The following is a 13833-nucleotide window of genomic DNA, read 5'->3' as shown; positions in this document are numbered from 1 at the left end:
ATGCACAATACAACCCGTGAGCAAGTAACTCAACGTCTGAAAGGCGTCACTTTTTGTCTCCTCTACAACGGATCTCTGGTCATGACTATGCATCTGTACTTAAGCTTGACAGTGCATTATATTATTGAGTGACAGTTTTAAACTAATCATTGATTTATGTTTAAGTAAGACCAGGGAGAAAGGTGAACGGCTAGTCACTAGCTGGTTGGCAAAATGACTTGCTGACAGACTGTTTGGTTTACAGAACTGACTGTCTACCTTCTCTCATGTTGATGATTTCGTTTCAGATGGTATATGCACTTTCTTCTTTCATTATTGGTTTAATTAAGAACAGATCTGAAATCTATTGTGTAAATAAAATGCTGTTAATCCCAATGAATTGTTCTGTCTGTATTAAGTTAAATTGACTGGCATTTTGAGTTCAAAGAAAGAAAAATTAAGATTAAATAAAAGACATTCAAAATACTTCATTTTTCATTATTTTTTATTTTACAAAGAAATCGGAATCGGAATCGGAAAATCGGATTTGAGAGAAAATAATCTGGATTTTCTTGTTAGGCAAAATCAAACAGCCCTATAACTGTGTGTGTGTGTTGGACAGGACGAGTGCTGGAATCGTAAAAAAAAAAAAAAAAAGGCATTAGTCTGCTGCCATTGTAGGATGTGATACTTCACAAGAACTGTGCGTTCTCCAAATAATGTTATAACTCATAACATTATCTCATTATTTCATAACTCATCACAGCCTGTGTGAAAGTGTGAGGCAGTTGTCTGGTGATGACCGCAAGGAAGCAATGCTTGGTTTAAAGAACTGAAATAAATTGTGTACCATTTTAGAAATTTATCTATCTCATGCAAAGTCCGCTGATAGTGTAGTGGTACACACGCCCGAGTTGTGTGCAGGCAGCGTGGGATCGATTCCCGCTCAGTGACAGTGTCTATGTGTGCCCTGCGACTGGCTGGCGACCAGTTCGGGGTGTAGTCTGCCTTCGCCCGTTGATGGCTGGGATAGGCTCCAGCAACTCCCCGCGACCCTGTATAGGATAAGCGGTTTGGAAGATGACATGACATGACATCTATCTCATGCATTGATTTACATTTCCTGGCTGACAGCCAATCGGAGTGATTGTCACTGACACCACTTTGCAGATTGCCGTTGGTGTCTTATTCATTCAATTCATATAGCACCATGACACAAAATATATGCCTTTGCCATAATTCTAAACACTACTTTTTCATTTAGATTTGTTCTCACTTCCACCATGAATGTGCTGAACAAAATTCTGGACACGTATGCGTTCTACTTTACCGTTCTACCATGTTAACATAAGCATATCACTGAGTAGGCTGAGATGAAATTTGGCCACCTTGTGACCACCTTAAGTGAGTCCTTTTTTTCCAAATGTGTCACCTCTAAAAATCAGTGTTGTTATTAATACATTTTTGGGGGGCAGTATCCTTAGCATAATAAATAAAATAAAGAAATAGTGGAATAACGCAATTATTTGCATTGTTTTGACCCAATTTGTTGTGTTCATTTAAACCTTAAATTGGGTCAAAAATGAGTAACCCATTTTTTTTATTCAAATTGACCCAAGTCTGGGTGGATCCTTTTTTAACACAACAATTGGGTCAAATTTAACCCCAAAATAGTTATTTTTGACCCAACAGTTTTTAGAGTGTAGGTAGAGGTGCTGTGCTATAATGCTCCTATTTTTATATTATTTTCTTTTTTTATTTTATTTGTGCGTGCGTGTATGCCGACAGACTTAAATTAAGTCTATTTCAAGTGATTTGTAGGATTGCATCGACTGTGTGTGAAGTTGGCCTAGACAGTGTGTGGAATTGAATCCAAACAGTAACAACAGTAGTCTGAAGAAACGTTCGTCGCTGTGGAATGTACCTGTACGTCATCACACAGCCTGACACACTCACACGCACACGCGCAAGCACACAAGCGTGACAACTTCACTTTCTCTCTCTTTCGACCATGCACGCATACAAGCACACATCGTGCGACCCCAACAAGTTTATTTATACAAAGGAAGAATGGCTGAGATCAGAGGAGAGGGCATATGGGAGAGGTCTGCGCGTGAAAGAAAGAAAGAAAGAAAGCGAAGGAGAGAGAGACAGGAGGGAGGGGGGATCAGGAGTCTGACCGACTGACCTACAGTCTAATTATATATCATTATCAGGAGACACAAACTGATCTAAATTACTGCAACAGCTCCCATTCACATAGATGGATTACACAGAGCAGGCTGACTTGCGCGCACACGCGCGCACCCACCCACACACTCACAACGGGCGCTCCCCATCCAACACTTAAACAAATATAAATCAGAGGCCTTCCTCACAGAGAATTCCTGCTCACACTTTCAGCAAGGCTGTCTGCCTCTGCTGCCCCTGATCTCCCACACGACACAAGAGGAATAATCCCATTATTTCAAAAAGTTGTCTGTTGCAATGTGTGAATAAAGGTAAAAAAAAAAACGTTATCTAAATGTGCAAACAACCTGAGCCACTAAATTATTGATTGCCCCCCTCACCTAAGCATGATTTCAGTATTGGCCAAAGTGTATCTCACAATTATGCAAAAAGCAGCAGAATTGATGCAAGGCTTTATATATAAACGGGAACTTTTTGAAATGTTGTAGAATTTACCAAGGTCACGGTCAATATTTTTATTCTTCACAGCAAAGCTACACACTAATGAAAGATGATACAAATCTGTTATTGTAGAGCATACAACTTCCAAATGAAGGTAAAGTATAAGACAATATGATGACAAATACAGTTCCGTAAAAAATATTTTTTTAATTATAAATAAATCCCTTTCTAGTTTAATGATTTGTTTGCATGAATCTGTTTAATTTTATGGTATTATTAATCCTAAAAGTGAAAACACTGATGGAACGTTTTATGGAGCAAAACTGAAAAACAGGGAACAAATTAAACTTGAGAATATTAACATTGTGGATTTGCAAAAGGAACATATTTGGGGGTCTTGGTTGGTTGTATGGCATATCTTCAACGTCTTTTACTGACATGTTTGTTTGTTTGTTTGTTTGTTCGTTTTCTTGAACTCGTACTTGTCAGTTACACGCTAAATGAGTCTTATTTGTCATTGGGACTTCCTTTGTGGCCCCGAGGTGAATGTTTGTGCAAATGGCCTATTTGATCAATTGTAGTGTAACGTGTTTAAGTTCAGGCATCCATCCCGTTTCTATAGCATGCACGTGTATTCTTTTTTCAGCCTTTCCCAGCTCGACATCATGTGAAAGTCGGACTACAACCTGGACTGGTAGCCAGTTGGCACGTAAGCGTGCACTCTCACATTCACACACTCACTGAATGGGAACTGAACCACGCTGCCTCGTGCACCCAAGTCAAACGAATCCGTCAGTGTTCTCATTCTGTAGCAATATTCCGTTTATTATTATTATTATTATTATTATTATTATTATTGTTGTTGTTTTTATTATTTTATTAGTTTGGTTGATTGGTTGTTTTTTGGACGCGTTTAAATAGCAAAATAATGACGCAGATTGCAGCCTTCAACGTATAATATTTTGAAGACCTTCCTTCTCGTGCTTGAAAAGGATTTACGTATACGCCTCTTCTGAGTCAGAACACTTAGCCTTTTTTTCACATTGAGCCTTCCATATAACACGGAACGGTCACGTATCGTCAACAGACTCACACGTTTCTGTTTGCATGCAGAATAAACATTTATTTAAAATGTATTTTTATTATGATTATAAAGTGGTGTATTACACTTGCAGTAAGTGTGTTGCCGATGAAAATGCAAATGAAAATAGAACAACATAACCCAAATAAATTCGAGGAATTTGTTTCAAACGGTGATAAAGAAGTCACTATGCTTTTCTGTTTCCGTTTTACGTTTTGAAGCTTAAAGGGATGGTCAGCTCGTGGAAAACTTTGCTGTTGTGCTGAATTGAAGTCTACGACTTACTTCAAAATTTTGCCTAATTTTCCATTAAGTACATATGATTATGATTATTATTGTTATTATTATTTGTATTATTGTTGTTATTATTATCATTATTATTATGATTATTAGTATTATTATTAGTATTATTATCATGTATCTCTGATGTTTGCAACATATAATGGGTATTTTCTTGGTGGGAATACCATATTAATCAAAGTATTGAGTTAATGTATATTTGTCAAAATCCCTGCAGTTTTTTAAGATTTAAAACATAAAATGTATAGCTTATATAGTGGTCTTGCACAATATTTTCTGTTATTTTCCTACAAGAATATGTGATTTGTGTAACTTAACTCATTCATTTGAAATAAACGGCCGCTGACATGCTTCACACGTGTCTCAGGACTGGCCTGCATGACTCCTTTTGGTGTAAGATGAACTGAAAGAAAATCACATCCCAATACAAGTCAACCGAAATGCATTTCATTTTTAGGTTTCTTTATACTTCTTGTTGTATAAGGACACATGATTTTTTTTCTTCGGAAATTGATTTTTTGACAGGGGACAAGATGACTTGATGATGATCAGTGAGTGAACTAAATCCCCACAACCAACCAGATTTACAAAGACCACGTATATCCTCACTGAATACAACGCAATTTGATCCTTCCCTGGACCCGGGTTTAATATTTCCATGGAGGTGTAATTAAAGCAAAATCACAGTTTTCCGCGCCAATATTACGGGAAAGCATTAACTTTATATCAAACCATTTTAAAACAAATAGTTTCCACAAAGACCTCGCGGAAGCGAAACAAGTTGGCCACATAATGATTGTAAATTGTGTACCAATTCCAATGCCAAGAACATATCTCTTACTGTTGACCCAGCAGCTCAGAACGCGTGCGCCAGCAGACCTACTTAGTAGGCCCATTGACATGAAAGACAAGTAAACAGACCAGTGGACGGGGTAAGGTTGGCCATTGGTCGGAGAAGTCTGATAAATCACTCTCCTCCCCCTGTATAGGATAGATGACGTATAGTTAGTCTCTCTCTCTCTCTCTCTCTCTCTCTCTCTCTCTCTCTCTCTCTCTCTCCCTCCCTCTCTCTCTCCCGCCCCTCTCTCTTTCTCTCTCTCTCCCTCTCTCTCCCTCTCCCTCTCTCTCTCTCTGTCCGCTCAGTATCAACTATAGTCAGCAGTGTTGCTGCACAGACTGACCGTGCCTTGCCAAAGAGCTCTGATGCAGGCAGCGACCGACACCTGAAGAACATGATGAGTCGGTGAGAGGAGAGGAGGTTCAAGTGAAAAAAGAAGAGGCGCTGCAGGTATTCGGATTGGCTTCAGGGCCAGAAAGTCAGAGGAGCCATGTCGAGAGTTGGGCGGCCTTCGGGCAGCTGCAGACTGGACTAGTCCGGCTCTTCCTATTCGGAGTACTACATTTGCTGTGGCGATGTGGAGATTATTTAAAATGCAAACTGCTCTGGACAGTCGTTGAAGGTTCATTGTGGGCTTGCGTGTTGTTGTCGTGCGTGCACGCGAGACATCTAGTGTGTGCGTGAGCCTGTTTGTGCGCGCGCGTCTGTGCGTCACGATGAGTATAGTATCAGGCTTTCCTCACCATCCGGTCATGCACCACCACGACAGCCACCACTACTCCCTTCACGCGGCCGCAGCTGGTCGGTGTCACGAGGACACGGGAGCGCCTCCTTATTTCACCAGCTGGCTTATTAGTCACGCGGATATGTCGCCCACCGAGTACTACAGTCCCGATTACCACGGCAACAGTGGCACCGGGAGCGTAAGCGGCCTGGATCCTCACCACCACCATCACCACTACGGACACGGTGCATTGATCCCTGGTGCTGGCGCCATCTCCGTGAACGGAACCCAGGTGGGTATGCATCATCATCATCATCATCACCACGCACATCCTCGGACAGTGAAGCGGAGACCGACTGCAAACCGGAAAGAAAGGCGGCGGACCCAAAGTATCAACTCGGCCTTCGCGGAGCTGAGGGAGTGTATCCCCAATGTCCCAGCCGACACCAAGCTGTCAAAGATCAAGACCCTGCGCCTGGCCACCAGCTACATCTCTTACTTGATGGACATCCTGGACAAGGACGGACAGCACGGAGACACGCAGGCATTCAAGGCCGAACTGAAGAAGACCGAGGCGAAGGAGGAGCGGAGGAAGAGGGACGCGGTAAGAGCAAGCATGCGGGGCTGTAAAAATGCAGGCCCGAAAAGTTGCAAGAACATGCCTTATCGTGGGGAAGGGATGCTAAAAACATAACGTCACGCTTTGGTTAGAATTAGGGGAAAACAATTATAGGCTACTATAATAAGGCCTAACTAAAGCTATAAAGCAGATTCGAGCTCCATGTTTTGTATTATAATACAACATAGTCTGAGATGGAAAAACATAGTTTTATTAATGAATATCACCTCATTCATTTTGAACATATATATATATATATATATATATATATATATATATATATATATATATATATATATATATATATATATATATATATATATATATGTATAAAATTAGTGCTAGCAGATAAAAATGTTATGTTCTGACACACATGCACGAAAAAAAACTATCACTATACACGATCATAAAATGAATGTCAATTGTGCTGTAGGCTACTTGTGCATTTATACTGATCAAACATGTACCTTTTACAGTAAATTGGCCTCTTGTTAGGAAAACAGCACAACAACAACAACAACAAAAAAATTCATGGTTACCCGATTCACGGAGCGAAATAGAAACACGCATAGGTACAAAAGAAGTATTCAGTGCAACAAACGATTAAGCTGAGCCAACCCCAAAAATGTTGTCCACAACAAAGATTGCTCGAAATGATCTCGCCTACAGGAGGTGCAGTGCCAGAAAATTGGTCTCATTCACAGACAGCTTGGAGCCAAGCGAATCTATGGTTCAGCATAGAACTCATTCCGAGTAAAGCTTTTCCATGATTTTGTCCTCACTTATTTTTCACTTCCACTTGGCCTGGTTCTGCATCACGATTTATTATCAAGATTTATTGGGAAAAGATTTGAACATTTTCCGCTATGGCAGTAGCTCCCTTTTGATATGCAGTTCATTCAACACATTATTGGTGCATAAAAACATGCAGCAAATGGATCGCAAGTGAGTAATATTACTACGCTTGAATGTGCGGAAGTCTGAATACAGCCAGGACATACATAGACCCAAACGACATAGAACAAAGAAAAAACAAACGATAGTACATAATTGATTATTTCCTGTGTCCTTGACGCGATGGAATAGGGATTTGTGGTGCTTTATTGAAGTCAGGCAACAAATTTTCCCCATTTTCCAAATTGGAATCAGAGCGGGACGTTGTCATGCATGTTGAAAACTGATGACACATGTAAAGTTCCAGCTCTGCAAGCAAACGCACATTCCGAAAAGTGCCCCCCCCCCAAAAAAAAAAAAAAAAACATCATGTAAGGAGGATTCATCGGCTGGAAAACAAATACCTCACATACTTGAAGTTGACTTGAAGCGGATCAGCAGCAATGCTCCACTCCGCGTCTCCATTAACAATTAACAGGTTAACACTTCAGTGAATTCAGAACTACACTAAATGGCCTTTACCTTAAGCTTGCCAATAAGGCGGAAATCTACGTAGAATGATAATTATAGAGCCACCCAACCTATTATATAAATACATACACATATAAATACTTACACACACATACACACGCACACACACACACACACACACTCGCACCCCCATATATATATATATATATATATATATATATATATATATGGGGGTGCGAGTGTGTGTGTGTGTGTGTGTGCGTGTGTATGCACACGCACACACAATGATTTACAACGTTTATTATTTTATGGAGGGGATTGTGACATAAACATAATTTGAAATAGTGGATGCAAACAACCGGCCTGCAAATCTGGGACTTTGTATTGTTATTTTGCTTGGTGGGCTGGATTTGGAGCGATGTTCAGCCGCAGTTTCTCTCACCCCTAAACTTAGTGAATATGATGGAAATTGTTGAATAAACGCTGTAATCTGAAGAAAACTGATTTTTTTAAATGAGCTGAAAGAGAAGATTTAGATGTGTGACAAAATATTGAAATAGATCCCTTTATTTTTAGTGTTGCAGAGCGCTAATAAAAATGCGTCTATGCTGTCCTTTTATCATTATATTTGTAAAATGTATTTCTGTTTAGAGAATGTTTTGAATATTTAAGGTCGCATCATCACATGAAATCTAAAACATAATAATATTACTGTTGTGGTGTGACGCTGCATAAAAATTCGTTTTGTGAGCAAATCACCTCAGCCAATTCGCTTTACTTCCTGAGAAATCCTGAGAAGTTGGGGGAAATGTTTGAATTTTAGACCGAATTTTAATTCAAATGGTATTTATTTAGCTATTTTATAACACTTTCTGTTGCATGTTGCACGCATATCATAATTTACCTAGTGGAGCATTATTTTTATTTTTCATGTTATAGTTGTAATAGACAGACATAGTGATCAGTAAGATGGGGGCCAATTAAGACGAATAAATTAATGACATTGCACATTTCTACACGTGTGAAACGTGGATGAGTTTTGTAGAGACGTTTTATTTTCAATATATTTTCAAACACGTTAAGATGCGGGTCACTGATGGTGTAGTGGTACACACTCCTGAATTGTGTGCGGGTAGCGCGGGATCGGTTCCCGCTCAGTGTGTGTGCTCTGCGACTGGCTGCGACCAGCTCGGGGTGTAGCCTGCCCTTCGCCCATTGTCAGCTGGGATAGGCTCCAGCACATCCGCGCGAGCCTGTACAGGATAAACGGTTTGGAAGAGGACATACGTGAAGATGCTGGGTGTGTTAAAATTGGATTTCTATTATGAAGGTATCACCAAAACAGACGTGATGTTTTTTTTGTTTTTGTTTTTTTTTTGACACAAAGAAGGAAACCGGTGTGTTTATTATATTTAAACATACGGGCTTTTTTGTTGTGTAGTCATTTTTACGGCAGTGAAAATTACGTGTTATTATTTTTCGATATTTTTATGTTAAAGAAAATACCATGGAAACGTTTACCGCGTATTTTTGCTGTTTTGTGTTTCCACTTTACATGTACGTTAAAACACACACAAAAGCTTGAACGTGCACTGTGTAACTGACTGTAGACATGATCAACATTGACACTTTTATGTTTATTGCGTAATGATGTTGATGATTAGTATCATGTGTAATACGGTCAAATATGTAAATTCCTATTTTTATTATTCTGTCTAATTTCAAAGTTAGGCTATTGTGTGGCGGCAGGATGACTGGTCCAATTTGGTTCATCTTTATTAATAAAATGAGTTCAGACATGGCGGCACGGTGGTCGGTCGCCTGGTTAGCACGTCCGCCTCACAGTACAGAGGTCGTGGGTTCGATCCCGGCTCCGGCCTCCCTGTGTGGAGTTTGCATGTTCTCCCCGTGCCTGCTTGGGTTTTCTCCGGGAACTCCGGTTTCCTCCCACATCCCCAAAACATGCATGGTAAGTTGATTGGACTAAATTGCCCCTAGGTGTGATTGTGAGTGTGGATGTTTGTCTCTGTGTGCCCTGCGATTGGCTGGCAACCGATTCAGGGTGTCCCCCACCTACTGCCCAAAGCCAGCTGGGATAGGCTTCAGCACGCCCCGCGACCCTTGGGAGGATAAGCGGTATCGATAATGGATGGATGGGCTATTGTGTTATAAATAACACGTGAACCTCAGACTAAACGCTCCATCTGTACCAGAACAACACATCGACAGGACCGATGGAACAGTCTTTCAGTTGTGCATCTCTCCAGGATCAATTCATGCTCTTACAGCAATGTTATTTGTTTGCAGGTGGATCTCCCCAAGACAGCCACATCGTCATCTTGCTTATCGTCGTCCTCGTCGTCAATTGGCGACAAAAAGACAAAAGGGCGGACAGGATGGCCGCAGCACGTCTGGGCTCTGGAACTCAAACAGTAGCCTCCATCCTGCAGGTCGACTGCACTCCGCTCCTTGACAGTGGGACGATCGCAACGCATTCGGATAAACTAGCAAGTCATCTTTCATCTGGTATGGACTTCGGTCCAGACACACCCCTACCCTCAAGGAAAATGAAGTCATAAACCGCAGAATAAAACAGTTTGGAAGTGTATTATTCCGCCGTCGAATGGGGATGGGGGGAATGGGGGGCTCACGCCGTTTGGAAAATCCTTACATTGTTACCTCAGCTAACAATTAAATTAAAAGGGAAGTCAACGACGAAACATGACTCAGCTTCAGAAAACAGGTGAGCCGTTATTGGTCAACTGTGATGTCATTTTCAGTTGACTGAACAGACAAAATGGCCGCTCCCTGAGATAGCTAAAACTGGTGGATTTTACTGCTTAACTCATATACCACAAATGCAATGTTAATCAGAATACCGTGTTTTGACTAGTGGAGACCCAAATATTTTTGAAAATATTTTTGGGGGGTTGACTTCCACTTTAAACATGACAATCGGAAATTTAGATCGTCATTGTGGTACTGACTCGGTATATAAATGGGGATAACTAGCGATTGCGTCAGTATTGTAAGTGCGTCAGGGATGAAGAAGTTCAAATAAAACATTGGACCGCATTTATCTGTCGAGCCGTTCTCCTGAATTGAAATAGATCGGGTTTTCGCGGCATGTGACGTTTGCCCACAAAAGCTCTTGAGTGTTGTTCTCTTTTAAGAAAAAAAAGTGAACACTAGTAGGCTACCTGAAGATATCTAAATCACTCATCCTCCGCCCCACATAAATCCCACACGCATTCTGAACAAATGGGAGGTCACTTTGCCCTCAGCTTTATTTAACTCGATATATTTATGTGCAATGAGGCCGTTTGGAGGAGCCAAACTGCCACTGCACTGAATGCCAAAAGACATAATATTTCTCATTACCACACTACAAGGTGTTTGTGAAGTTGTACTGTCTACCTGCAATTATGTTTTTGTCTTTCTGGTTCTCTCTTGGCTGAAGTGTATATACATGTTGTGACGTCACTGTGATGACAAGGTGTCCGTGTTGTGAAGTGAAAAACGTGGTGGGAGTGTAAATAATGCTAAATATAGGCTGTAATCTGTGTTATGAATTTAATAAACCACCACCTGTTTACATGGAAAGTGATGCAAACTGATCTTTTTTTCTCAGCTGTCGTTTTTTTCCTGAACAATATGCCTCGAAAGAACATTAGGACATTTATTCGGATTTTTTTAAAATCTAGAAAACGTCCAAGATTGCTTGTTTTACTTTGAGAACACAAAAAGACATCTTATTCAATAATGTATATTTTCCTGTGCATACTAACGAAGATTTTAAAAGACGTTGGCGTGTGATATGTGACGTCACATCAACTTATGGAAACGCGCAAATCGGAAGAATTCCCTCCCACAAAGAGGGAGATATTTGACAAATGGAATCATTTTGACTTGAGCATTTTGATGTAAATGCAAAGGTTTAAAAAAGCAGTTAGTAAATAAATAAAACCATACCGTTGCATTTGGGGCGCTGTCGGGACCTATAGGAACTGGAACCAAGCTTTTAAAAAACTCTTATATAATCACCAGAAAATTGATCCCTCTATCTTTTATATTTAGCAAACACCGCATATCTTACCCGTGCCTACTGTAACGTCATGTGCTCAAATTCCGCGGAGAGTCGAAATTTACAATTCACATCACTTTAAGCGCGCTCACATTACACTGCTATTAAGCAATACAATGTGACGCATTATCATAGATAACCATTATTAAGAATATAATTCACATTTTGTGTTAATCTTGGGAAAACACTTGATCTGTTTTTAATTTTAAAAAATAAACAGCCCAAACTCAAGGACTAAAGAAGAACGTTTGGTTGCTTTGGGAGCCCCTTTACCGACTGCAGTTAAAGCATATATGTCACTGTCCTGTGAAAAACACGTACTGTTTGTCCAATTTTGTCATATGTTTTTTCAAATTTTCACGTTAATGGGATGTCTATAATGCAGAAATCCCATTCACGTAAAAAAAAGAATTTTTCTGCTCATGCTCTGTCATTGGCATAGGGACTAATCTGATGACTTTCTTTCTCAGCAAATTATGCCATAAGCATTTTTGCGACTGTGTAAAAGAGATTACAATGTAGAAGCATTGCAAGAACTGTACACTGAAGTTGCAATCCATTTCCACAACAAACTTGAGATAAATCAGGAAGCTGATGAATATTTGTTTTATAAGCCAACTGCTGGTAATCAAAAGAACAAGTTGGTTGTATCTCTCGCATTTTCTCGTATCTGCCAATATAATGTTGCCCTTCTTATATCAACATATGCCATTTCATATTCACTCCTGCGTTTAATTTTACAGCCACATCTGGAAGGCCTTTGAATCAAGGACAGGCATTCTGAGAACCCTTTTTTAATTAATATATTGTAACTTTTGGCCAAACTGCTGAATACTTTGTGAATGGGTTAAGAATATGACTTGCAGTATTTCAAAACAAGCAGAATACCTACCACAAGTAATACATATAACACAACTCACTGGTCCCTGAGGACAGTGATTGGCTTCCTGGTTGTATCGTTGTCATTGCATCTGATGGAGCTGTCGATCAGTCATCTATTGATAAGGTCTTATCTGGCAACCAAATTGGAATGTTGATGGAGAGAGACAAGAAAAAAGAGGAGAGCTTGAGAGGCTTTTTCACCTCTTGACAAAGACTGACGTGGGACATAATGGCTAAAGTTAGACTGCAGAAAATGGTGAAAACTGGCGCCTGACACTTATGACCTCTTGATGACCCCTTTAGGCAGTAGATATTTTCCATTTGTTGCTTTTGCCCTAATTTATATAACTAATATGGAAAACAAAACAGGTGATTGTTTCCACTCTTTCTGTCTAGTGTGTTGCCTAATTTGGGGTATTTTAATTCATTTTCTGAATAAATAAATAAAAGAATCAATGTGTTCTGGCTAGGGATGGTGTTTTTAAAAATGGGTCTCAAATTTGATTTCTTTTTATAACAACTCTGTCATTCTTACCATCTAAAGTAGTGGTCCCAAACTTGCAGCCCAGGGGCAACTTGTGGCCAGCAGGATGATATTTTGTGGCCTCCGACTTGACATCAAAGTTTAATGTTAGTGCGGCCCACCACATTCATGCCGTGTCGTTGCGCTCTTTTTTTTTTTTTCTTAATCCCTTTTGGGCTACTATAGCTCAGGCTCATGAAAACTTTCGGCAAAATGTAATTCTGAAGTGACACCAATTGGAAGGAAAATATATCCTGCCACCCAGTACCAGTCATACCTTTTTTTCAGAACTTGGCATGAGGAGAAAGGTTGGCAACAAGAACAGCCCATTTCAAGAAAAACAGTACACGTAATGTTTTTTGTTGAGTACAGGGTCATCACGACATGTCTTGAATGCACAGAGAGAGTTGCGGTGCTCAAGAAATCAGATATTATTACTCAACTCAACTAGACATACTGAGGAGAATGCAACATGCAAGAGAGATGAGAGAAAGGACCGGGTCGCCAATCTTGTTCACGTTCGGAAGAAACCATTAATGTCTGAACTCATTCATTCATTCTTTATCCATACCGCTCACAAGGGTCGCGGGCGTGCTGGAGCCTATCCCAGCTGTCTTCGGGCAGTAGGCGAGGGACACCCTGAATTGGTTGCCAGCCAATCGCAGGGCACACAGAGACAAACATCCGCACTCACAATCACACCTAGGGGCAATTTAGAGTGTCCAATCAACTTACCATGCGTGTTTTTGGAATGTGGGATGAAACCGGAGTACCCGGAGGAAACCCACGCAGGCACGGGGAGAACAT

The 13833-nt window shown here is 40.4% G+C and overlaps 1 protein-coding gene across 1 annotated transcript; it reads left to right on the top strand.

Annotated features, from left to right (window-relative positions):
* Positions 1-5444: 5444 nt before the first annotated feature.
* Positions 5445-10826, top strand: hand2 (heart and neural crest derivatives expressed 2). Its single transcript, XM_086033860.1, has 2 exons — positions 5445-6157; positions 9845-10826. The coding sequence occupies exons 1-2, from the start codon at positions 5546-5548 to the stop codon at positions 9971-9973; spliced, it is 741 nt and encodes a 246-aa protein (XP_085889986.1). The 5' UTR covers positions 5445-5545; the 3' UTR covers positions 9974-10826.
* The last annotated feature ends 3007 nt before the right edge of the window (positions 10827-13833 follow it).

The sequence above is a fragment of the Filicampus tigris genome, chromosome 6 (assembly GCF_054856515.1).
Source record: "Filicampus tigris isolate MCC_2025a chromosome 6, RoL_Ftig_1.0, whole genome shotgun sequence".
Classification (NCBI taxonomy): Eukaryota; Metazoa; Chordata; class Actinopteri; order Syngnathiformes; family Syngnathidae; genus Filicampus; species Filicampus tigris.
This window is presented reverse-complemented; position numbering and strand designations above follow the sequence as displayed.